Below are 24242 nucleotides of genomic sequence, written 5' to 3'. Positions count from 1 at the left end.
CCTTTTCACATGACGTGTGGTGAAAATGTTTAGGCAGGAAGCCTTATCTGATGCCCTCAGTCAGAAGGCAAAATTTCTCTATGCGTTCCCATAGCACTTGATGCATTTCTTTTATAGTCCCAGTTGCTAGTTCACTTCCATTATAAAAATAATGAACCCTACAATCTACCAGAACTATGCTTGTTACTAGAAAAGCAGTCATAAACGAGCCATATCCCCTTCCTTTATAGCAAACATGCGCCACAGAGCAACACAGCTAGGTGACCAGGTGTCTTAATCACCCCCCACCATACACCACACTTCTAGACTCTGCACTGCACCTATAGGCGAAGTTCCACAGAGCAGATGCTCAAAAAAAGTTTATTTAATGACTAATTTCCCCCACCTTCTCCCTATAAATCTTAAGTTAAGGAGACTGTCTTCCTTCCCAACACTGCTGGTCTCTGAGTCCCTTTTCTGGAGCCCTGGCTGCCCACGCTGCAGACCACCTGACCCACCTCGTTCTTCTCCAGGCTGCACTCCTCCATCATCTTGTCCCCTTGCTCCTGGAAGGTGATGATGATGAGAGCCACGAAGATGTTGACAAAGAAGAAAGGGAAGACCACAAAGTAGACCACGTAAAAGATGGACATCTCCATGCGGTTGCTGCGGCTCGGGCCTCGGTCTTCCTCTGTCACATCGACAGAATGCTGCAAAACTCTGTGGGGACAGAATGAGGGGGCACAGATGGCGGATGGCCGTCTTGGCCGCTGCTCTGACTCAGTAGGAGATATGCCACCTGTTATAATTTTCTTGTCTGACCTCCTTGACTGTGCAGAACTTCCATTAATATATTTGGGGTCCATAATAACCAAGTTGGTGGGGATTCAGTGACCCTCAACCCACTGCCTTTCTAGCCCGCTCCATCAGGCATCGAACTTCTAAGCAACAGAGTGACATTATTTGATAGTTTAGGTTGTCATATTCAATACTAAGAGTCTCCTGGATTTCCACTTGGCATTTTGCTGCCAACTAGAGAATGCTGCCACCAGAAAGGGGTGATTGGTAATTGCCAAGTCGCTGAGAAGTCACTGTACAGCTATGAGTAGCATAAAACTACATTCTTCCCTGGCCGGTGTGGCTCAGTTGGTTGGACATCGACCCATGCACCATAAAGTTGCTTGTTCAACTCCTGGTCAGGGCGCATGCCTGGGTTGTGGACTGGACTCCTGGTAGGGGGTGTGCAGGAGGCAGCCAGTTGATGTTTGACTCACATCCACATTTCTCTCTCTCTCTCTCCCTCTCCCTTCCTCTCTTAAATAAAATAAAAAAATCTTTTGAAAAAAAGAAACTACATTGTTGTCTTCTTTAGAAGAGGTGTGATCACAGAAAGTGTCTCTGGGTTCTGTCAGCTCATCCCCAACCCTCAATCCTCAGGTGTTGGGCGAGCTTGGAGGAGAAATCTGTTTAAAACAACTCCCAGGGACTCTTGTAAGAGATAGAAAGCTGTTCAAAACTTACTTGTTCTATAGGATTACAATGGCTCCACTCAACTTCTCAATACTTGGCTAAAACATTAAGAGTTTCAAATATTTACTAGACTTTTTCATCTCCCTCTCGATTTTTACCTTAAGGATTTCCATTCTTTCTTCTGCCTCTCTCACCCACTCAGAGCCACTTACTCCCCCAGGTATAATAACTAAGGGTTATCCTGGTTCATCTTGAATCGGCTTCTCAAAGGCAACCACATGGTCCCACCCCAGTTCACAGACAAGCAAGCTCGTCACTCACTGAGGCCATCCTTCCCCTGTGGAGACGGTGAAGAGGGTCAGCAGAGCCCAGATGATGTTGTCGTAGTGGAATTCATGGCGCTTCCATTCCCGACCTTTCACCTCCATCTTGTTTTTCTCGTGATCTACATAGTTGCCTCTACAATCAGTGCAGAAATGAAACAGAGCCCCTTCACTATAGCTCATGGGAAGTCAAGGAATTCTATGGACTTCAATGATGCAGGGTAACTGATCGGCATACAAATGCAATGAAAAAGGAATTTTATTCCAAGGCAGTGTATCACTGTGGAATAAAAATGGGATGTGGTGCCCAATAGACATAGAAGATTGACTCCTAATCCTTCCAGCAACTGACTTAAACTTTCAGAGCCGCAGCTTCCACATCTCCAAGATGCAAATACAACCTATCTCAAAAGGTGGTTATAAAGATTTAAGATTAAAAAAATATATATGAGGTAAAATGCCAGGTGCCATGTCGGACACAAAAAAGTTTAGCAACCTCCCATTTTGCCTTTTTCTAAAAGAGGAACGTGAAGGGCATGAGAGAAAGAATAGAGCTACGTATGGAGGTCGCGTGGGCCTCCTGGGAACACGCTTCAGCAGAAAGTGAGCGGTGTGGACGGGCTGTGTGGTGGCACTTACATGCACTCCTTCTCTGTGTCCTTGGAACTGTCCGTGCAATAAAAGAACTTGCCCTTGAAAAGCTGAACGGCGATAACAGCGAAGATGAACATGAAGAGCTTGTAGACAATGAGGATGTTGAAGACGTTCTTCAATGAGGTCACCACGCAGTCAAAGACAGCCTGTGCACAGAAGAGCCGGGGTGTGAGTCCCGGAAGGGCCTGCGCACTTGCCTAGAGCTGAGCTGGGGCCACACCATCACGAGCCAGCCCACTGAGAAGGTGCCTCAGGAGACATCGCCTTGCTCAGCAGTGACACTCATGGGACTCAGAGCTGGCTCCCAAGCTGGTCACGACTACAAGGACCCACCACCTGAGAAGGGGACACATGCTCTGAATCTGACAGCGACCCCAGAGCACGAGAGACAGATGCCATCCGGCAATGGAGGAACTCCTTTGAGGAACCCCATTAGGTGCACTCCATCCAGCGGGAAGACAGAACTTTACTGCAGAAAGGGATCTTTGGGTTCATTCAGCCCATTTCAGCCATTAAATAGCTTGTTCCCTGACCGTTCATGTATTCGGTGACATTCTTAGATTTGATTCGTATACTGAATATGTCGTTTTCTCTTTACCTTTCTAAATGGATTGGAATGATAATAAACTATCATCTTTGTCCATTTTATGCAAGTTCATGCATTTGCTTCAATTACATTCAACCCTTTACGTAAATGTTCTCCAGTTGAAAGCTGGGATACAGATGCAACAGATGGTATGGGAAGGGATGGACAGCTGCCCGGGGGTGGACATGGAAGACCAGGTGCGCCGAAGCAGGATATTCAGTTAAAGGGGCAATGGGTTCCTCTTGGGAGAAGCCGCTCTAAGCCCTAAGCCATGAGGGGGAATATGGGAGTAATATGAACACATTTCAAGCCATTTTTAGGTTATTTTCTAGGTTTTTAGGTTTAGCTCACTGGAGAGTCTGGCGCACGGTGGCATCGCATCTCTGCAGTCGCTCTTCGCAGGGCGGGGTGAACGCTGCTGGTGTAATTAGTTCAACACTGCGGGGACTGTGAGTGACACGCAGCCTTGTGGAACCGCCAGAGCCACCAACATCTCCCTCGGTGACCGAGTGACAGAGAGAGGAGCCAGCTTTTCTTCATTAAATGGAATTAACCAAGGTTGGGGTCGCCCTCCAGTCTAATCTCATCATGCCACCTGTACCCTCCCCAGGACCCCACATAGGGTGAAAGAGACGAGACACAAGAGTGGTCAGGGCCCAGGTCTCCCGGCCAAATCTGGTCAGGGCGGGACAGAAGGGAACAAACACCTGTGGGCACTGGCCCAGTCCAGGCCCAGCGCTGGGCCCTGTACCAGGTGGAGGGTGTCACAAGCAGTATGTGAAAGACTTCCCGACACTGTGGGAGGTGGCTCCTCCTGGCGGGAAGGCAGGGCAGGGGAAAGCAGGCAGTGAGGACACTTCCGGTGGGGCATGAGCCTCCTGGGAACCCGTGCAGGTGGCCAGGGCCCTGTGCTCTGAGAGGAAGCCATGGACCTGCCAGGTAGGGGGCTTTCAGAAGTGACTTCCCTGCAGTCCCCGCCTTTGATAAATCCAGCTGGTTTTGCTGCTGCTGCAGAGCCAGAGGGCGGAAAGGGTAACTGTGTGCTGAGGACAGCATGGGGGAGGCAGAGGGGTTGGTAGGGAATATTCTAGAATATGTGAACCCAACGAGGAAGGGGAACTAGGAAGCAGGGCTGGCTGTCATTCACAGGAATGCAGGAGACAACTTTTCTCCCAGGACACTTCCGCTTCCATGACAGCAATGGATGTGTGTGGGGGAGGCAGGTTCACCCTGCAGCAAACAGGGCTGGACTGGGGAAGCACACCCCGAGGGCAGGAAGACTCGGGGAGGAGCCCAGGGCAGTTGAGCAGGGAGGGCACTGTCAGGAGCAGGGGAACCAGATGACCTGCCTGTGAAAGCAAACACAGGTCCTGGCAACAGGAAGACCCTCACCACCCTAGCTCACTTCCCCGTTTCTTCTCTGCTTCTGCCCAAAATGCCTCTGTTCTTGGGCAAGCGACTGACCGATCTGTGCCTCAGACAGGAAGGGCCAGTGCCAGAGTCCGTCCTGCTCTAGAATCTCAAGGAGGGAATCACCCTGGTTACTTGGCCCGACCTAGCGTGGAGACTACAGACAGCGGCCCGCTGCTTCCACCTGGGGAGGCTCCGGGACAGTCACATGGTTTTGTCCTGAATGACAGGCCACAACCAGAGTGTACAAACTATCACGTGAGGCCGAATGCAAGAGGCAAAAGCCCCTTCATCGATTTCCTGGGATGCTGCCAGGTAGATGAAAAGAACTTAAGTCCCCATGTGCGCAACAGGAATATTCCCAGAAAACAATTCTACAAAAGCAAGCCAACCGTGGCTGCAGAGAGAGCATGGGCAAAGGGGACTTGTTGAGAAGAAACTCAGAAAGCATTACCTTGAGCTTGGGCAGGCGCTTGATGGTCTTCAGAGGCCTCAGCACCCGGAGCACCCGCAGAGACTTGATGGTCTTGATGTCCCGGCCCTTGTTGGTTCTGCAGGGGAAAAGCCGCCAGGGAATCGCAGGACGGGGAGAAATGAAAGTGACATTCACATTTCTGCTTAACCACAGAGGAAAGGGGGAGAGGTAGGCCAAAGGCCATGAACTGGGTCCTTCTGGGAGACGCCACAAAACATGCTTTGGGAAACATTTCAAGGCACTCCCCACTGTGCACACTCTCATATGCACACACACACAAGTATCCTCACATAGAGGCACTCACAGGCATCCATGCACATACACAGGCATCCATGCACACATGTTAATGACCACTTCCTCTCCCTATCAGCCAGTGGAATGTTGCTAATTAGCTCACGGGCAAAATGAACAAGGAAGAGAACTTGACTAGGGAACATGATGGTCACACACTGTGGATCCCCGCTGTGCCCAGGCTACTGCTTCCGCAATGGTAGACTCTCCGATGATATTGGGTAAAGGAATTAGGACCCCATGGTTGAGAGCAAGTCTCCTTAGGGGACTTGGCCTCGCCCTTGTCTTTGGCTCTAGGTTTGTCACCTCAGCAGAGCTCGTCAGCTCAGGGGAGAGCAAGGTGAGGAAGGCTGGTGGGGACCTGACACCCTTGCTGTGCTGGGCTGCCTATTCCAGAGACGGCATGTCATGCAGGCTTCTTGCCAGGACCTTGGCTCACACCCCAGTGATCCGTGTGGCTGGCTCTTTCCGCAGTCCCTCCCCATTTCAGATGCTGTGCACCTAGCACAGACTGCAGAGAGCCCTGCGCTGGGAGAAGGCCCAGACTGCAGTGCCTGCCCACGTCCATCCGCCCCCACAGCCAATGACCCGCCCTCTGCAGCCTCTTGGCAACGTTTGCTCCTTACAGATACAATACATTTCTTTTTAGTTTGAATGGAGTGAATAAATCAACCTGCAATCTCTCTCTCCACCCTGCTCATCCCCTGAGATCTTTGCATTCAATTCAAACAACTGCAGTTTGTAAAACACACAGACGGTGCGGATGAGACTCCCAGTCCTAAGCTCAGGCTCTGGTTCTTCCCTCGTGTTGGCCCAGGTGACCATCAGGCCAACTACCTGAGCAATGGGGCCCAGAACACCCGGTGGGCCCTTCCTGTCACACCCACCCCCGATAGGGAGGTAAGTCCATCCCAGGTCAGAGACATTTAATGTAACTCAAGAAATGCTGGCTATGCTCAGATTGTAAATTTAAGGACCCTCTTAAAGGTTATAGGCCATGACCTACAAGTCACTTTTAGTCCACCCTGGAGGTGGACATAAATAATCCAAAAATGTCACATCGGTAAGGTCTTTTGCATGCAGGGGCTTTGTATATTTTATAAACTTTTTTTGTATCAGGGTCATCTATCTACTTATCTACAAAAGGCAAAGCCAACTACATATTCAAACCAATCAGAAGGGTCACTTCCCAAGAAGGCTTGGCGACTCCTGATTTGTATTCTCTCGGGTGTCAGTGAAAACTCAGCACTCACGTAAACTCACTGTGCCGTCCTTAACCCGCCACCCTTCCCTCCCAAACATGCTTTCTCCCTCCTCCCACCCAGCCCCGAGTTCTTTCCTTCAAAGAAAATTGAGAATAATATTTACCCCAAAGCGTTTCTATGGAGGATCCGAGCAGAAAGCAGTTTAAAAAAAGAGAGAGGAGAGGGGATGGGGAGAAAGAAGATCAGAAACGTGATGGACAAAGGGAACCTTACAAGACAGGAAACTGGAGGCGCACAGGCCCCCGCGGTCCCGCTCACAGCCTCACGGCCTCGGCACCCGCAGAGCCCCCAGGCTTTGTGAAAGGAAGGCCAGCACCCACGTGCTCCCCACCCGCTCCCACGGGCAAAGGCGGAGGGTGCGGCTGCCTCCAACTGGGCGGCATTTCCCACATCGTACTTTATTCCACTGAGCCTAGTGTAACTGAAGTTTTCTAAATGCGGGCTCTTATTTCCATTTCTTTAGTCGTCTTCAGACAAACACTTACTGTTTCCAGTGAATTTATAAGAAACCAGCTGGAGGAATTACACCTGTTCTGGGCCAGAATTTACCTCTCTGGAAAGGCATTCAAGTCATCCTGGCATATTTATGCTCATGAAGGACTTCATTCAAACAGGGGCCACGTGACCAACCTAGGAGGGGCACTCTGACATCTCTAAAAAGCACTGATGAGGAAGACCGTAAAACTGCCTCGAAATATGGGGGAGGCGGGTCTATCAGAGTCCCGATGTCACACGAAGGGATGCCTTTTGATAAATTAAATGACCAACTGTCCATCGTGAGCTATTTACTGTGCAGCCTGAAAAAAAAAAATCATCTGAGCTCTACTGGTGAGGTGTAACAACAGCTTGGCGCATACCCAGGTTGCAATAGATGTTTCTTTCACACATCAGTGTTTCTCTCTCTCCCCTCTTCTCCCGCTCTCTAAAATTAATTTTAAAAACATATCAAAAAAAGGGTGAGAGCGTAAATGTAATATACTTGAGATGAAATAATGAGAGCTAGCTTTTTACGTGTTTCTTCCTGGCTAGAGTCTGAACTGAGCACTTTCAGTGCAGCTCTTTATTTGGACTCCCTAATAACTTTGAGGCGTAAGTGTTACTATCCCTGTTTCACAGAAGCGATTCAGAGAGGCTGAGAGAGCGCCCGGCCTTGGCAGGGCGAGCTGGGCTGTGGTGCTGGGAGCTCTTGCTCTGGACTAGGCCTCTGCACCAGCAGGCTCTGCTCTGGGCTCCAACAAACAGCGCACCGGATTCCAGGGCTGGAACAGATCCCTGAGGTCCTCTTAACGGCGAGGAACCGGCGGCCCGGGAGATGGGCCTTGCATAAGATGGCCCGGAGAGTGAGCCTGCAGTGCCTCGTGACCCGGCCTGCTGCTATGAGGAAGTGCCTGGAATTCAGGCTTTGGTTCTTAGCTGCTGGTGGCAGTGAAGATAATTTCTCTTAAAGTCTTTTTAATGTGCCACATTAAACCTATGTTGTAACCTATGTTATACCACTATATACCACAAAAACTTCTAAATACCATTCTACTCAGTAAATGGTCCCATATTCAAAATTATATTAATTTCACTGAAAATGACAAATGGATACTAATTTAGGAAGTAAACCCAAGGCCTCATAAACCTTAAATCTCTCACGTGATAATCTCCCAATGTTAAGCGGGCAGAGATAATACCTTCCCCTAAACGGTAACAGCATCTTCTCACACAGGACACCGGGTAGGTCAGTCAGGTATCCCTTTATGCATTCATATAACAGCATTGATGGAGTCCTTCACACACGTCAGGGACTCTTTCTAGGTGCTGGATACACAGTTGTGAACAAAACAAATGAGGTCCCTACCCTCTTGAAACTTACCCAGTCTAGCAGGGAAGACAGGCCTCAAGTAAACAAGCAAACAAATCAGAGTGTAACTGTACGCTCAATGCTACGGAAAACTGGAATCATTTGATTGAAAAGTTTATGAAAACAACATAGGACCTAGGGTCAACCTCTTCCCACCCCCACCCCCCCACCCCCCGGCTGCATTCGTCTTGAGCAAAAGCTACGGGAGAACCTTCCCTATCCCCAATATGAGAGAACAGAGTGGGATCAATGGCCAGGCAGATGGTCAAGGGTCCCGCACTCCAGGCGCTCACTTTTGCTTGACCAGGTCCTTAACCCCCAGACCTTTACATCCAGCAGCATCTGAGCAGGTCCTCGGAGGTTCAGATGGACACCCATCTTAGGAAGAAAGGCTCAATAATTCTCGCTCCTCCCACACAGCTGGATAGAGGACAGAATTTTCTCTCTACAATAAATTATGCCCTAGAATCCCAATATAATATCACACTATGGAACCAAGGGGGTCTCTGACCACCCTACGGAGTGTCCCTTATTTTGAAAACGGGGCACCATGATGGTACGCTCCGATCCTAAGGGCCGAGTGTAGCTGTCCATGTGCTGTGAGGAATGGGGCTACGGGCCCCACTCTGACTCCCACAGAGAGGAGTCAGGGGGAGTCATCAGACACGGGTCAAAAGTAAACCGTTTTCCAACAGGCCTCACACTGCTGAGCTGCCGCTGAAAAGCTCCGATTTTGAGTGGCTGCAAGAAAGGCACGCTTGCATTCTCAGTTGTGTTAACATATGTTCAGCACTGGTTTGAAAACTGCCCTTTGAAATGAAAGGAATGCTGGGTAACAAAGCCAGAGAGTCAGGAATAGCCTCCACAACTTAGCCCCCGTTTGTTGAAACAGACCCTAATTTACACATGGGCTAGGCCGAAGGACCTTTCCCAAGTCCACGCCTGTAAGAGTTATCCAAGCTGCTGTCCAAGTCAGCAAGACCACACAGGGGATGTCTTATCAATCTAGCCGCACAAACTCTCCCAGCACTTTGAGGCACTTTAATTCATGTGCTTTTTATACATCATTTAAATATAATCATCCAATAATCCTTTGCTAGTCGTTGCTATTCAATATATAATCAGATTTGTTATTTTTTTTTTCTCACACTGCCTAGCTAATGAGTGAAATTTTACCAGGTTTAAAAATGGACTCCAATGTTAAAGTCTGAGGATAATTTCACAGGCTAGAATACCCTGGTCCCACTTTAATTGGGACTTAATTGGGCCACACAATCTTCCATTTATTTCCCACTTCTTGGTAAGTCCCCAGCAGCTCTCCAGAAAATAATGCCATGTTTCTCTTACGTCTCATCAGTAGAAGATGAGACTTTTCCAGCTCAATGGCCAAGTGGCCCTCCAGATCCTTCACGCAGAATCACTCATCACTCACTGCAATCTTGCCCTTCAGCTTCCAGTCCCCTGTCCTCGAAGAACATGCTCTCCAGTGGATTTGTGCTACAACCCAGCTCTCCTTGCACGGGGGACAGAGTGGGGGTGTCGCGTTCTGGAGAGCCTTCCCTCCTGGGCATGGCCTTCCGTCCCCACTTCTTCCCCCACAAACCCAGGACAGAACAGCAGGGGGTCTGAGGGCATGTCTTGCATTAGGAATAGACAGATTTGCTGAGGGGAAGGCGAGGGCAGGGGCCGTGCTGGGAGGATCCCTGAGCCTTGCGAAAGTGTCTGGATTATTATTTGGTAGGCAAAATAACTACCATTTATTATACACTTTCTAAATGCTTCGCACTGTATTGAACACTGAATGCATGTTACCTTATTTAATTCTCACAAGATCAAAATACAGTTACTTTTCATTTCCACGTACAGATGAGCAAGTGGATGTCCGGAGAGGGAAGGCAGCTAATCGTGAAGAGTGCTGAGATTCAGACCTAAGGCTACCTGACTCTCAATCCTGTGTTTTTATTTCTGATGTCACAATGCCTTTCCGCACGGAAACCACTGGAGGCTTTTAGCCAAAGAAGGAAAGAGCCAAGGAACCAGCTCAAATCCTGAGCTGCCTGCTCCAGCAGCCTTAATCAGTCCAGGGCCGATGAGGGTTCATGGAAGAACCAGGTCCAGACAGAAAAGCAAGACGGATAAGGTCAGAGATGCCTCCTCCATCAGGCACACAGGTCTCGTCCATCCCCAGGCAGAGACAGAAGCAGCTGGAGGCCGAGGACAGAGCCAGACCAAGCCACTGCTTGGAGCTGACAGCGGTTAATGGCTTGGAACTAACTAGAGTATCTGAGACAGAGGGGAGCGTAATGTCGTGGAGAAAGCCCTGAACTTGAAATAAAATTTAAAAATCAATTGTTTAGGAACTGGCTTTGCTATGCACGAGTCAAATAGTCGGACCTCAGGCGACCCATTTCTCAAGTGTAAAGCAGGCCTGTCCTGGATAAAGGACGTGCAGAGGTGAAAGCACTCTAAACGCCAAGCCCCATGGCAACGAGGAGGCAACTCTCCCCTTCGCACTGGCAACGCTCGTCTCTGGGGAGGGAACTCCAAGGCCAGCACTTTGACCTCGTCACTGCTTAGCTGTGGGAAGGTGGGAAGGTCCCTTTTCTTCCTGACCCATCCCTCAGCATTTCGGGGTCACCCGTGAGCTCTACATCCTCCACTTCTTTCTTTGCTCTGGGACCAGAGCACTAGCTCTATGCTAACTGGTCAGTGCAGAATTCTTTCCTTCTTGCACGTGGACCTCAACAAGCTCCCTGAACACACTCATGCTGGCCTTTGCAAATTTTCTCCTTTGCAAACACAGCACCACACTCTCACTGGAAGGCACTTTTGTCCAAGCTTGGAGCCACAGCAGGAGACAGCAGAGCGTCGGACCGTCTCCTATCAATTTTGTTATTCAATCTGGTCAATCTAGTGACCTGATGTCTTGGTTCTTAGTCTTCACATTCTAAACACCCCAAACCCTCCCGTCGGCTGATCTTTCTAAGAAGGTCTAGGTACTGGCTGAAGTCCAGCCAGATACACCCCCTCACACACACCAGCTGGAGACTAATTCATAATGCGAGGCTGTGCCTCTGCCAGTGTGGATTAAGCAGATGGCTGGCGGGTCACATGATCGGAGCTGACACTTCCCCTCATGACCTCCTCTGACCTGAATTATTCTAAAACTACTTTCAAATTTGAGGACAGTGTGAGTGGTTTCCCCTAATCCCGCAGGCCCTGGCTCTTCCCATGGCTGGGAAGGTTCCCCTCCTGTGTGGGGGGCTAACATCTGGGTCTCGTTCTCCATATTGTTGGTTACCATATGGATGGGGCCGTGCTCTCTGATGGGTCCATTTCGTTCTGCTTGGTCCTGGGTCTCCCGGAACAACATCTGTCTATCTGTTCACTGCTGAGATGTCATTTACGACCAACCATCTCCCAAATCTGGGCTTGTTAATCAAGAGAAAATGCTTGGGCATTCACACCCATGGCCTCCATATGATGAAGGTCTCCAAGCGCACTTTCCACAGAGGGTCCTCCAACAGCACATGTCACAGAGGACACATGCATACTGGGACTCAAGGCCAAGAGCAAGTAGACTGGGAATTTCTCTTTCTTTCAGGCACTCGCTCCATGTGGCTCTCACTTTGCCCCTCCCTACACCCTCCCAAGGCAGCCCGAGTATAATATAGCCCTGGGCATCCCAAGAGTCCGTGGGCATTAATCATCTTTAGTGTCCCTGCCTGGCGCAAAGTCAGGTAAAGTCTCTCTCGAGGGGACTCTTCAAGTTGGAGTCTCACGGAACAGCATCTTTCTATCCGCTCCCTGCTGGAAATTTCCAATTCCAGCTCAGCCGGCTGCCTAAGTCCAGTTAATGGGCTACCTGACGGCTAAATTTAATTTTAATCCTTCATTTTCTTCCCCAGAACAATGGAGCTGGATGACCTGTCTCGCTCAGTGGTAAATGGGTCTTCTTTGCACAAAGCAGAACTCTGTTCACTCTTTTGTCCCCGCTACAAGATTAATGTGTACTCAAAGCTTCCTTTGGGAGACCCCTCCTTTTAGTTCTTTCTTGGGGTGCTGCCAAAAAAGCAAAGCTTGAGGTTTGAGGGGGACTGCCTTGGACGCAGGCAGGTGGTAAAGATCAGGAGGGCCAGCCAGGTGTCAGGTGAGATGATGGTTCTGATGTTCCTATGCGCTGCTGACCGTGAGCATATACTCGCATTTCAGTTCTAAATGGTTATTCCTTTCTCAGGTGTGCCCCTTCACGCCTTCCCAAGCACAAAGCTCCCAAAGCTACACCAGGAACCAGAGTACCAGATCCCGGGGCTCCTCAAGGGCCCTTCCAGATCTAAAATCGCCTGAGCCTGTGCAAGGCATTGAACAAAGTCAGAACCAGCTCTGCCGCTGCGGTGGGCTCTGCGTGCCTCCCACAGACCTTATCCATCCTAGGGCCCCGAGTCAGTGTCAGGAGAGTGACATACTTCGGGGAGAAGAAGGTAATAAAAGCCAGTGTGGGGATTCCGGAGCCTGCTGGCACCAGAGGCAGACGGACTCATGCTTTTCCTTCCTGGCCCAGGACAGAGCAAGGAGAGGCCAAATGCGGCTGCGATCCAGCTCCCCTGTGTGGCAGGGAGTCCTGACCTCCCCTCGCGCCCCGCGACGATGGCACACAGCAACGGGAAGCTCTGGCACCAGCTGCCACAGAGCCCGCATTAGTCTCACTGATACCCAGGCCCAAGTCGGGGGAGGGGGAGGTGGGAGCAGAATTGCTATTTTTCTTTTAAACTATTTGTGTTGACAAGCCATTATAAGCGGTGAGCTTACGATTTAGCATCCAGTGCAGGACAGCTCACCTGGCAACCTGACTTGAGTTAGGCAAGCAGCGCGTAGAACGACGGGAATGAAGAGTGAGGGCCTGGGGTGGAGTGTAGGGTCACACACACGGTCCTGTCCTCTCCTGTGTCCCCTCCTGAGGCGCTGTCCCCGCCCCCTGCCTGTCCAAAGCCTTTCACTGAACACTGAGGACACGACACCCGAGGGCCAGGCAGCACCGCATCACCGTGCGGGAGCCCAGAAGGCTCACAAACTCAACCTGGCACAGTGGCCACCCGACTTCCATACAAGGCAGCCGAGTCTGGAGGTGGGGGTGCCTCAGGGAGAGACGAAAGGTCCCAACCGAGGAAATCTCCCAGAACTGCCTCTTTGTTCAAGAGAATCGAGCAATGAAAGGGTTCAGCAACCATGCCCGGCTCCCTCCCTGAGCCCATGGAGGCAGCGCCCACACAGGTGAGCCCCTGCCCATGTGTAATTATCCCCAGAAAAGGAGCGCCAGGCCTCTGACTGCTCCCTAGTGACTCTCCCTGCTCCTCCGCCACCTGCCCTGGCACTCGGGGCGCTCAGGGGCTCTGCAGGGCCCCGGGCAGCATTCCGGGCAGCACTCTGCAAGAACCGTTTCTCAGGCTGTCCCTGGAGCTGGCCTCCCCTGGGCCAGGGTCTCAGGAGGGAGGGCGGGAAGGCAATCCAACAGGTGAGAGAGTTACTTACGCCAAAGCAAAGGCCACCAGCGCACCAACCACCACCACGAAGTCCAGGATGTTCCACAGGTCTCGGAAGTAGGACCCGTCCTGCAGAATCAAGCCCTGGTCGATCATCTGCAGAAGAAGTGAACGGCCACTCATGAGCCGGAGGGGCGGGCCATGTGTGCCCTGAGCTCTGGGCTCCCCAGGCAATGGCTCCACTGCCCTCACCCCTACAACCAACCCCACGTGGGGGGCTGAGGAGCAGAGGACTGGCTCTCCTCATGTAACTGAAGCCCGAGGCCACGTCTCATAGCCACCAGGGCTCACCTAGTCCCCTCCGTTGGCACAGAGCCCTGACACATCCCTCCTTTCCTCATGGCTCACCCACGGGCACTGCCACACATACACACAGATGGGAAAAACCCCAGATGGGTGAGGCTGGGAACGAGAGAAATGTGGGTGTCAGGGTGATGGGGAACAGACCCGAGGCAGAGGGTGCAGCTGGGACTAAACAGAATCCAGGAAAACCCGACCCTGTCTAACCCTTTGCCTTGGCACATACCCACGCTCAAGCCAGTGAGCGCTGGGGAGGCGGCTGCTGTCCACTGCCTCCTCGGAGTGGGCCTGGCTCCCCGTCCGGCCACACCCACAGGGCTGCCCCAGCCTGAACAGCCCTCCTCAGTCACATCCTGCCAGGAGGGGCTTCATCAGGATCCTGGGGCCGGAGGAGGGGTCTGCAGAGACCCTACTGAGGTTCTGTCACTGGCCAGTAGGTGACAGCATTGGGGAAGGTCAGAAGGCTAGAGGAGCAAACAGGTGACCCATCCCAACCCCACCAGGTTTCCTCTAGAGGCTCTTACCTTTATAACCATCTCAAAGGTGAACACGCCAGTGAACACATAGTCAAAATACCGCAGCACCTGGAAGACACATACCGTGCAGGGGAGGAGGTTACGTGTGGCCACCTGGCCACACACACTCCCGCCTGCCCACGGGGACATCCCTGCCCGCCTACCCAACGCCCACTCATTTCTACCGCAGAACAGAAGCTTGGAATTGCAACCACTAGCTGGGTGCAGAGAACAGAGGAGCCAAGGGTCCGGCTGGAGGCGCCTGACGTGGGGGCCAGTCCTAGGCCCTTCCCTCCCCGTGGCCAGAACTTATCTTCTTGTGTCTCAACTGCCCCGCGAACCTTTCCCCCAATTCTGGCTCGGGATCTGAAATCCTTGTCCGTTCCCATCCTCCCTGCCTCCCTCCTACCTCCTGACATACACCCTTGAGACCCCAGGCTGTGCTCAACTTCACCCCCATGTCCAATGCCAGACTCCACATCCAAGCCCACGGGTGGCTGCAGACCCCCTTCAAAGCCCTGTGGGGCTCCAGTGGGCCTCACTCCTTCCTCATTCCCCAGGAACCTTCCTCAGGCCACCTCTGATGCTGGGATGGGGCGGGTACCAGGGCGCTAGGGAGGTTGGCGAAGGGCCCCGGGCACCCACTCTGTTGCGCTCCGAGTTGGTCAGGACCGGGTCCTCGGCCGCCAGGGCGATGCTGCTGGCCGCGATCACCAGGAGAATGCACATCTCAAAGTAGCGCAAGTTCACGATGTAGTGACAGGCCCTGCGGATCCTGCGGGTGGATGAGCCCTGAGCCGCTGCCTCCCTCCGTCCCCATCCTGCCTCCCCACCCCCGCGCGCAGACACATCAGCCTCTTCCAGACAGCCAGGCCCTGGCCAGAGGAAGCCTTGGGAAGAGCAATTTAATTTCTCAGGCACCACCCTTGATTTAAAGCCTCAGAGGGGGAAGGTAATCAGATTGGCTGGAGGCTGCTGTACACAAGCCAAGATGCATTATCTGCAAGCACGTCTGAGCCGTGGGGCGCAGCCAGCATCAGAATACACACACTCGGGGTGCCCTCCACTGTATCTCAATGTATAGAAACTGGGGCAGAGCAAGCAGATCAGAAGAACCAAGAAACATAAAAATAGACCTTGATTCTAAGCTTCCTGATGAAAGCAGCAACAGGTTCTCATGAGTTCCAGGCATTCTGATTACAGAGACCACATCCCATGGACTGCATTCTGGCCCCGGGTGGCCTGACAGTCCTTAGCCCAGGTTCCTGTCTTCCCCGACCCTTGTCTGGACCCTGCCCACGTGGCCGCGGGAAGCCTGCTTGTCTTGTCTTCCTCGCCTCAGAAGCTGCTCTACAGGTATACCTTGCTCAGATAAAGGGCAGAAGAAAGCTTGCCTTTCAAAATCCCATTTTTCCTGAGTCCAACCTTCCAGACTCTTCTCTGCCAACCCCACCTCATGGCCCCTAAACACACCCACTTCAAAATCCACAGGGACTCGGGATTAAGCAGTGGGATCAATACTCATAACTGCCAATGGATGACCCCATCATGACAGACTCCATAGTCTCAGCTATAGGCCATTTGGTAACACATCCCAAGTAGACTTCCTCCTCTCCACCCCCCACCGACCGAAGAAAACGTGCGTGTCCTTTCCTCATGACATCTGCCATGCTTTCCTGTCTTAAATTACTCTCGAGACTATGGGCACAGAATTCAGAGGATGTTCAATTCCATGACCCATCTCCACCCGTGAGCACCCTGGATGTGGCACGTGTCTGGCCATATCCCACTGGGAAGGACCAGGAAGAGGACTGGACCCTCATCCCTCCGTCTCCCCATTGCCCTGCCCTGGCCCAATCCCTGCCTGTTCACCTGGACGGACGGGGGAGACGGGAGGGACTTACGGGTTGGTGGTGCTGAAGATAAACATGGAGCTGTGGGGCACCATGGCTTTGCCCGTCTCACGCTTCTCCTTCTTCTGCTTCTTCTCCTCCACCTCCTCCTCCTCTTTGATCTCTGCCTCCTTCAAGGGACTGGCTTCGCCATCAGTCTTGTTGCTGACTGCAAGGGGAACATGCGGATGTCTTCAGAAACCTTGCCACATGCGAGAATGGAGCCCTTGGTGATCCATTGGGGATGGGATGGAGGGGCTGGGAAGGGGCCCCAGGAAGGTGCGGAGGGAGGTGCCCTGCACACATGCGGTGTTTGTTAGTTACAAGGAGTCCAGCTCTTGCTCTCCTCCTAGCTTGACCCTAATTTTATGTGGTATAGCCTTTGCCATATAAATCATTCATTCTTACCACATTTCCCTGGGTAACGAAAGGTTGGTTTATGTTGTAAAGTTTACAAAGTTCATTTATCTAAAATCTGGATTCTTTGTATTTATTCACTTATTGAATTTTCACATCAATAGCTGCTGAGTGGCATGCATTCTTGTTCCCATCATACAGATGGGAAAAGTGAAGTTGAGGGAAGTACCTATCTTAAGGTCCTACGGCCAATATGGGTTCCGTTCTAAAATCCTATATCCTTTCAATGAAATCACTCTGCAATGGAAGATTTCTAGAAACCATTACTCTGTTTGTAGCTGCCTTCCTAGCTGTGCTCTTTCCAGTCATGATTAATGCAGAGATGAGAATGCAATATTCATGCGAATATGGGTGCAAGACTATATCCAGGATAGAGAGGATGAAGGGACCAGGACGGAGTGGAGCTCTTGGGACCACTACTCCCTGTTTTATACTCGAGTCACAGTGGGGTTAGGGGCAGAGAGGTCGAGGCTATCAAGTAGGCCAAGGGGGTCCCGTCAACCTCCCCCACCGATCCCTTCAGTGGGTGACTCTACCCTGGAACCTTATGTAAGCAGCGAAGCTCCAAGGGTCCGCCCCTTCTGGGACCTTCTATAAAATAAGTCATCCAAACTATCCAAAAGCCCTCTGATAACATGCTCTTACCTATCACCAAGGCCAGGGACTGGCGCCAGAATGGGAACAGGGAGAGGGTCAAACTTTCTTACTGATTCTCAGGGGCCTAAACACTTCCTTATTGGAGCGTGAAATTAAACAGACCCCGAAAGAGGTTGGGAGTCTGAGGTCCTGAGACATGACCCAGGCGAGCCCAGGAGTCCCGGGCCTGGGAGATGCCACCCGCTCAAGCAGCTCTGGCACTGTCAGTGGAGAGAAGGTGAAGGGATAGAGACGTAACGGGTAAGCAAGGAACGCCGGACTGTCCTATCAACAGAGGAAATTGTGAAGAAAGTCGGGAGGGAGAAAAGCAAGGGTGGAACCCTGTGGTCACAATTCAGTGGCCCTGGGATTAGGTCTGGAATGGGGGTGGGGTTGGGGCAGGAAATGGAGGAGTTAGGACACGCCTGGGATAGGGTCAGGGCAGAGACAGGGTGCCGGTTTAGTCCTTTCTAGCCCTGTTTCCCTTGAAGGGCTCCTAGATTAACATCCTCTGTTAATCTCTCTAGGGAACGGGAGAGAAAGTGGCTAAAACCTTGGAGGAGAAAAACAGTAGGTAAGAGTAATAGATTCATAAAATGTTAGCACAGAGACCTCAGAATCACCAGTGTTCTCACTTCATAGGTGACCAACAGGCCTGAAGAGGGACAGAGGTATTCTGGAGGCCATGCGCGGGGCTGAGCCAGGCCACCGAGCCCTCCGGCCACCTCTGCCCCGTCCGAGGCCCCCTATTTGTCCAGGTGGCAGAGCTCCTTGGAAGTCTCAGGAACGCCCATCAAATGTTGATAAGACTCAGAGTTGAAACTAGATCTGGGTCCAGATTCACACGTGACTTTCCGAAGACTCTAGGGTGGTCACCGGGCTTAGGGACATTTTATGGCCTAAACTTAAGATTGAGAAAAATTCTAACTTATTTTTCCTGCACATTGGGTGAAAACTGTCTCTGTTTTTCACTTGTTGAAGAATAATTTTATCCTGCTAGTGGGGTTTTCCACGCAGCTTTCCTGGGGTGACTCTGGAGCCACGACTCCCCCCAACGACTCCCCCCAGACCAGGTGGCGGGGGTGACGGGGACAGGACTGTGTCCTCACTGTGCACCACGGTCGAGTCCACCAAGGGGTCCACGTCGGGGATGGCGACAGTGACGCTGGTGCTCTCGGTGGCGGCCTTGTCCATGTTGGCCGTGACGCAGGAGAGGTCGGGCTCGCTCTGGCTGACCCGGCCCACGTCCAGCTGCACGTCCCCCAGCAGGGCTTGCTCGCTGCTGCCCTCGGGCTCCTGCTCCGTCAGCGCCTTCCCCACTTCCGGCTCTGCTTGCGGCGGGACAAGGGGGGTGTCAGCCTCATCGAGGGCTCCTGCCAGCCCGGAGCCTCGGGGCACCATCAGACTGTTGGTCCTGTCAAGGCAGAGGAGGACACAGCTGGGGCTCAGATCTGAAGATGCTGTTTCAAAGTGGGGAAAGGTGAGGGGAGCCTGAGGAGCCCTGCTGGGGAGCATGGGGCAGCTGCTGCCTCCCACCCCGACCCGACGGGCAGAAAGGAGCTAAGACCCAGGGGGCCCTGCCACCACCTCATTTCCATCCACCCTTCCATGACCCACTCCTGAGGGGAGATACCCCAGAACAGAGGCTGGTTTTCAGGGGGACAGAGCCCACTGCCCGTCATAGCGGCACATACCCTGTAGCAGGTGCACTAGCACCGCCTCCACTGGACAAAAGGAGGCTCGGAGGCTTATACTGAAGAGTCCCTAACACCAGCCGTGCTACGTGCGCCAGGCGCTCCTGGGACTTGTTACCTCCTCAAGTCCGGGGCTCTCTCTTCTTCCTGGATCGTGGGTTCCTTGCCCCCATGGCCGCCCCTGGGCTCGCGGTCCTTCTCCCCCTCGGTGGTGGGGGCGCCGTCATCCAGGCCCCGCTCCTGGCTGGCCGACCGGCTCTGGGAGGCGGAGGAGGGCTCCTTGCCTTCCGTCCTGACTCGGCGGTGCCGGCTGCGCCGCTGGCTCTGCCTGTGCCTGGCCCGGTCCTCAAAGGTCACCACAGCCTCCCCGCCCCCAGCCTCCTGCTGGGTAGGGTCACAGTTCCCATGGCAGGGCCTGGCCAGCCACGGCGGCTCCCGTTTGCCCAGGGACAAGGGGCTCCTCTGGTGGTCCAGGGCACTGGAGAGGTCCCCTCCGTCCCCCTTGAGGGACCCCCCGCGGCTGATGCGCTCCTCCTCACACTTCTCCAGGCCCAGGCCCAGGGCCAGCCCCTCGATGGGCCGGGATCTCCGGTAGAGGCTGGGGTGGGCGTTGAGCGGGTTGAGGGGGCTCAGTGGGTTGAGGGGGTTGAGCGGGTTCATGGGCGGGGCCTCCTCCTTGTTGAGGGCCTCCTGGCTGGACATCTGCATGTGCCGCCGCAGCTGGCTGGTGCGCTGCTCCCACACCGACATGTGGTGGCGGCGCCTCCGCTCCCGCCTGGCCAAGGGGAAAGGGGGAAGGCTGCGGTCAGAACCCGACAGCTGCAGGCCGGAGAGGGCAGCCCTCAGCGGCCACGGGGAAAGGGCAGGACACACGGTGCGAGGGGCACACGGGAGAGCCCAGGACCTGCAGACGGGAAGCACAGAAAGACGCAAGGAGCAGAGGGGGCCCCGCAGCAGCGGGTGGTTGGACCACAGCCTCCCAGCTCATGGGCTCCCCACTCGGTTTCCCTGCTCTGCAGTAGCTGGGGGAGCGGGTGGGGGTGGGGTCAGCCCAGGACCCAGTTCCCCGTCCCCGGGGCCTGCAGGGCCGAAGTACAAAGGCAACGAGGTCTGCACTCCCCGCTCTCATTCGCTTTCAGGGCATCACCCTTTTCCTATGCTGTGCCCGCCACTGGCCCCTAGTCCCAGGTCAGAGACCCCCTTCCACCTGCTCCCCTCTGCTTTCCCCCTCAGATAAGCCTGGGGTTTCCCGGGCAGAGAAGTGCAAAGGTCAGAGTCCATCGAAGGGTGACCACGGTGACAAGCAGACCTATGTTACGTAATGTCTCGGAGTCACCCTCACCTAATCAGAGTGTTGGCGTCTCTTCCAAACCTCGGAGGACTGTGTGTGCAAAGACCACCAGCCGCTCACCCTCAGAATGGCTGTGGCGCACTTCGGCTCCGGGCCGAGAGGTGCATTCACGTGGCAGTGAGAACACACAAACGTGACACACAGGCGAGCACACGGGGCCCACACGGCGGAAGGGTAGCCACCTACTCCTTCACCACACGTGCCTGTGCGTGCACAGCTACACACTGTTAAGGGGACACTCGCAGGTGCCCACACACGCCCTCCCTGAGGCCCATGCGTGGCTGCACACAACTGCCTACGTGAAAGGCACAGCCACGCCGGCACATGCCCACTCACAGGCCACACGGAGAGCGAACAACGCGCAGGGCCACGTACCTTAGACACACAGAGACAAGCACGTGTCGAAAGGGGCAGCGGGGCATGTCCACAAACCATGTGCATGGAACACACACGCACACACCACTGACGTGCACACCCGGCGCCACTTTGTCCACAGCAAGGACAAAGACACGGGGTCCCCGCACCCACACATAACCACTCACAAACACGCAAACCGGTCCACACATACAGGTGGCTGCTGCGTGGCTCCCACATCGACATGTGGTGTCTTCTCCTTCTGTCTCTTCTGGGGAAGAAAAACGAACAGGTTCAGTTCACCCCAACCTCTAGAGCAACCACACGCCCCACAGCCACCAGCCGGTTTCCAGGGAGAGGTACGGAGTCCCCAGTGCGCCCACACGCTCTCGGCACGCCCGCTGCCCTCTGCACACTCCCAGCCAGGCGCTCTCCCAGGGAGTGACTTGATTCCTTGCTACGTGCAAACACGTGATCTAGATTTTGAAGCGTACGAACGGACGCAAAGGATCCATTTCCATTTCATGGAGTAGACTGCTTCAGATGCTCAACCGCCACGCCCACTGGCACTCACACCACAACCTAAAGATCCTTCAGAGACCCATTACGGAAACAGATCTCTGGATGAAGAGCTGTATTTCCCCCCCGCACCGTCATTTCTAGATGAGCCCAGCACAGTCACATGGTGTGAGTCCCCACTCATCACTCCAATCTCTCAAAATGTGCAGTGAGCAAGTGCTCTGCCACGCACACCATCGAGGTCACAGAAATAGCCCACGGCCAAAGGCAGGCCCGCCCCTCCATGGCCGCCATTCACATTCTCTAGGATGCGAGCGGTGACCCCGCATTTGTGCAACGCAGTGGCCCTGGCCAGAGGCCTTGAAGGTTTGGTCTGTTTAGCTGGGTAAAGCCCAGTATTAACCTTCTTGGCCTTGCACAGGGAAAAATCTCTTCTACACACACACACAAACACACACACTTGCTGTGCCCTTTCAAACAGGCAATGGAAGGTCAGAGAGGCAGGGTGTGGGCACCACCCTCAAGGGCAGACAGGACTCCTGGAAAAAAGAGACCGCCAGCTCAGGTCAACACTAAGGCGGAGGAAGCACATCTGGGACAGCTGTGGAGAGAGCCTGCCCCAGTTCCTGGCAGACAGGCCCAGTCTGGCCCAACGGACCCTGCCTGGACCTGGAGGTTGGCAAATGCTGCTCCTTTCCAGATAAAAGTGACACCCACACATGGAGAACATGATGGACAAACTAGCCCTGCCAATGGCCACGCTCTGTATCTGCTGATCCTCCGCGGGGCTGGGGGGGGGGGGGGGGGCGGGCAGCTGGGCTGAGCCTCCCTCGGTGTCTGGCAGAGGAGCGATGCGCATGAGCACCCACGGGATGGATGCAGACATCACTGTGCAGGCACCTGCGAGCTCCCCAACGGAATGCACCCCTCGGCTTCGACAGCTGCGATGCGAGGAGGCACACGTGGGGCGGCGGTGCCGAGAGGCATGGGTGGCAGATAGAAATAAGAGCCCACACTTCAGAGAGGCCTCATGCAAACCCACTACGAAAAGCACATTCTAGCATCTAACTGCAAATTCTCACATATTCAAATACTGGAGGCAGAGGCATGTGTAAGAGTGTGAGTGCATGAAGAATCTCCTCTCTTGCATACGTATGCCTGAACACACTCAAATGCATGCACACACATGCATGCACCAGGCAAAAGAGAAACCTAATTGCTGATTCCCACACAAATCAGACACACACTTCAGACCCCTCTTTACTTCTCACACATGAAGAGATCCACTTCCTACCCCATCAGAATCATTAACATACCTTCATTCCTCAAATCATACCGAGAAGCATCCACGTATCTCCAACACATGCATCTGTGACCTCGCACGCAGCCCACAATGATCCCATGGACCAGGAAGGCCAGAGAGCATTCTTCCTCTTCCAAAAATGGGAAACGGGATCAGAGATCCTAAGGGATCTCACCAAGGTCACAGAACGTATGAGTAGCAGGACTACAGCCAGCACTCAGGCCTTTCGGTTTGTCACAATGCTCTTTCCGTTTCTCCAGGGACAGCCACATTCTTGCTTTTACTCCCGAGGGGTGTGCACACACCTGACGTGGCACCGCCAGTGGCACCCACCTCACACCCCTGTCCCGCATCCCGAGTCTGGCTCTCTGCCCGTCCTGGGAGGTCACAGCACTTCCTTCCACTGCACTGTGCCCGCCACACACACGGCTCAACACCTACAGGCCCTGCTATCAGCAGTTCATTCATTCTTTCATTCCCTAAATTGTGAGTTTCTACTCTGGGCTGAGCACCTTCCCAACTCAGGGCTCCAAACCCACTCTCCCCCCCAGGCTTCCTCATCTCAGCACACAGAACCACCCACGGACTTCTCTTCTAAGCTTCAAACTCACGGAACCAACTGCCTCACCCAGCGGCATGTTTGGCTACCTGTGTATTTTTAACCCAAACTCATGCATTCAGGGAAGGTGGGTTAGAAACCACTCAAGATCCAGAGATAATTTTTTTGGAGGGTGGGGGGGGGCAGTTTTCCCCCCACTCACAGAGGAGGGGCCCAGAGCCAGATCCTCGCGTTTTTGAAAGGTCAGGGCAAAACAATGGCCATGCAGGGAAGGGAGGGCTCCACATGTAACCCTGGAATGCCCCTGCCAGGTGAGGCTCCTCATTCAAGAGCCTTCTGCATGAGCACTGGCCACAAAGGGCTCCTTCCTCACTAGCTTCAAGGAGTCGATGACAGGGTCGGGTGCCACCCCCTGGGGATCTCCGGCCCTCTCCATAGACACCCCAGGGCTACTCACACAGTCCTCAGGCAAGCCCAGAAGCAGCTACAGAGTGCCATGGTTTTGCAGTCACAGCTCGGCCTCTCCTCCAACAGCTTCCTCCAGCCCCACACAGGGGGTCAGCCCCATGCAGGGCCTAGTCCCCTGCCCAGCTCAACCAGCCACCACAGGCCCAGGTTGGATTCTTAAAAGAGTCTCCTCACTGATTACTTCATCACCTCCCATTCATTCCTTGAACTTAGTCCCCAGGGGCCACTCAGCTGGACTCAGTCCCCAGGGGCCACTCAGCTGGACTCAGTCCCCAGGGGCCAAACTGCTCCTGCAAAGCTCACTTACAGCTTTCATGTTGCCAGTCCCTTTGCTGTCCCCATCTTGTGTGATCTCCCTGAAGGGTTTCCTTCTCTAGTCTCCAGGGCACCATGCT

At 53.5% G+C, this 24242-nt stretch overlaps 1 protein-coding gene across 3 annotated transcripts in view; it reads right to left on the bottom strand.

Moving 5' to 3' along the window:
- Positions 1-24242, bottom strand: part of CACNA1E (calcium voltage-gated channel subunit alpha1 E) — a 267144-nt gene that overhangs the window by 39217 nt on the left and 203685 nt on the right. For 2 of the 3 annotated variants that reach the window (XM_054711820.1, XM_054711821.1), the window contains exons 19-30: positions 21213-21269; positions 19412-20068; positions 18709-19013; positions 16559-16715; positions 15300-15429; positions 14664-14723; positions 13829-13935; positions 6557-6568; positions 4877-4973; positions 2412-2572; positions 1771-1908; positions 498-699 (exon numbers count right to left, since the gene is read on the bottom strand). In XM_054711820.1, coding sequence (XP_054567795.1) covers positions 498-699; positions 1771-1908; positions 2412-2572; positions 4877-4973; positions 6557-6568; positions 13829-13935; positions 14664-14723; positions 15300-15429; positions 16559-16715; positions 18709-19013; positions 19412-20068; positions 21213-21269 — 2083 coding nt within the window. The remainder of the gene's footprint in view (positions 1-497; positions 700-1770; positions 1909-2411; positions 2573-4876; positions 4974-6556; positions 6569-13828; positions 13936-14663; positions 14724-15299; positions 15430-16558; positions 16716-18708; positions 19014-19411; positions 20069-21212; positions 21270-24242) is intronic. The other variant, XM_054711822.1, reaches the window with a different exon arrangement.

The sequence above is a fragment of the Eptesicus fuscus genome, chromosome 22 (genome assembly GCF_027574615.1).
Source record: "Eptesicus fuscus isolate TK198812 chromosome 22, DD_ASM_mEF_20220401, whole genome shotgun sequence".
NCBI classification, from domain to species: domain Eukaryota; kingdom Metazoa; phylum Chordata; class Mammalia; order Chiroptera; family Vespertilionidae; genus Eptesicus; species Eptesicus fuscus.
The sequence above is the reverse complement of the archived record's forward strand: the minus strand, read 5'-3'. Positions and strand labels throughout refer to the sequence as shown.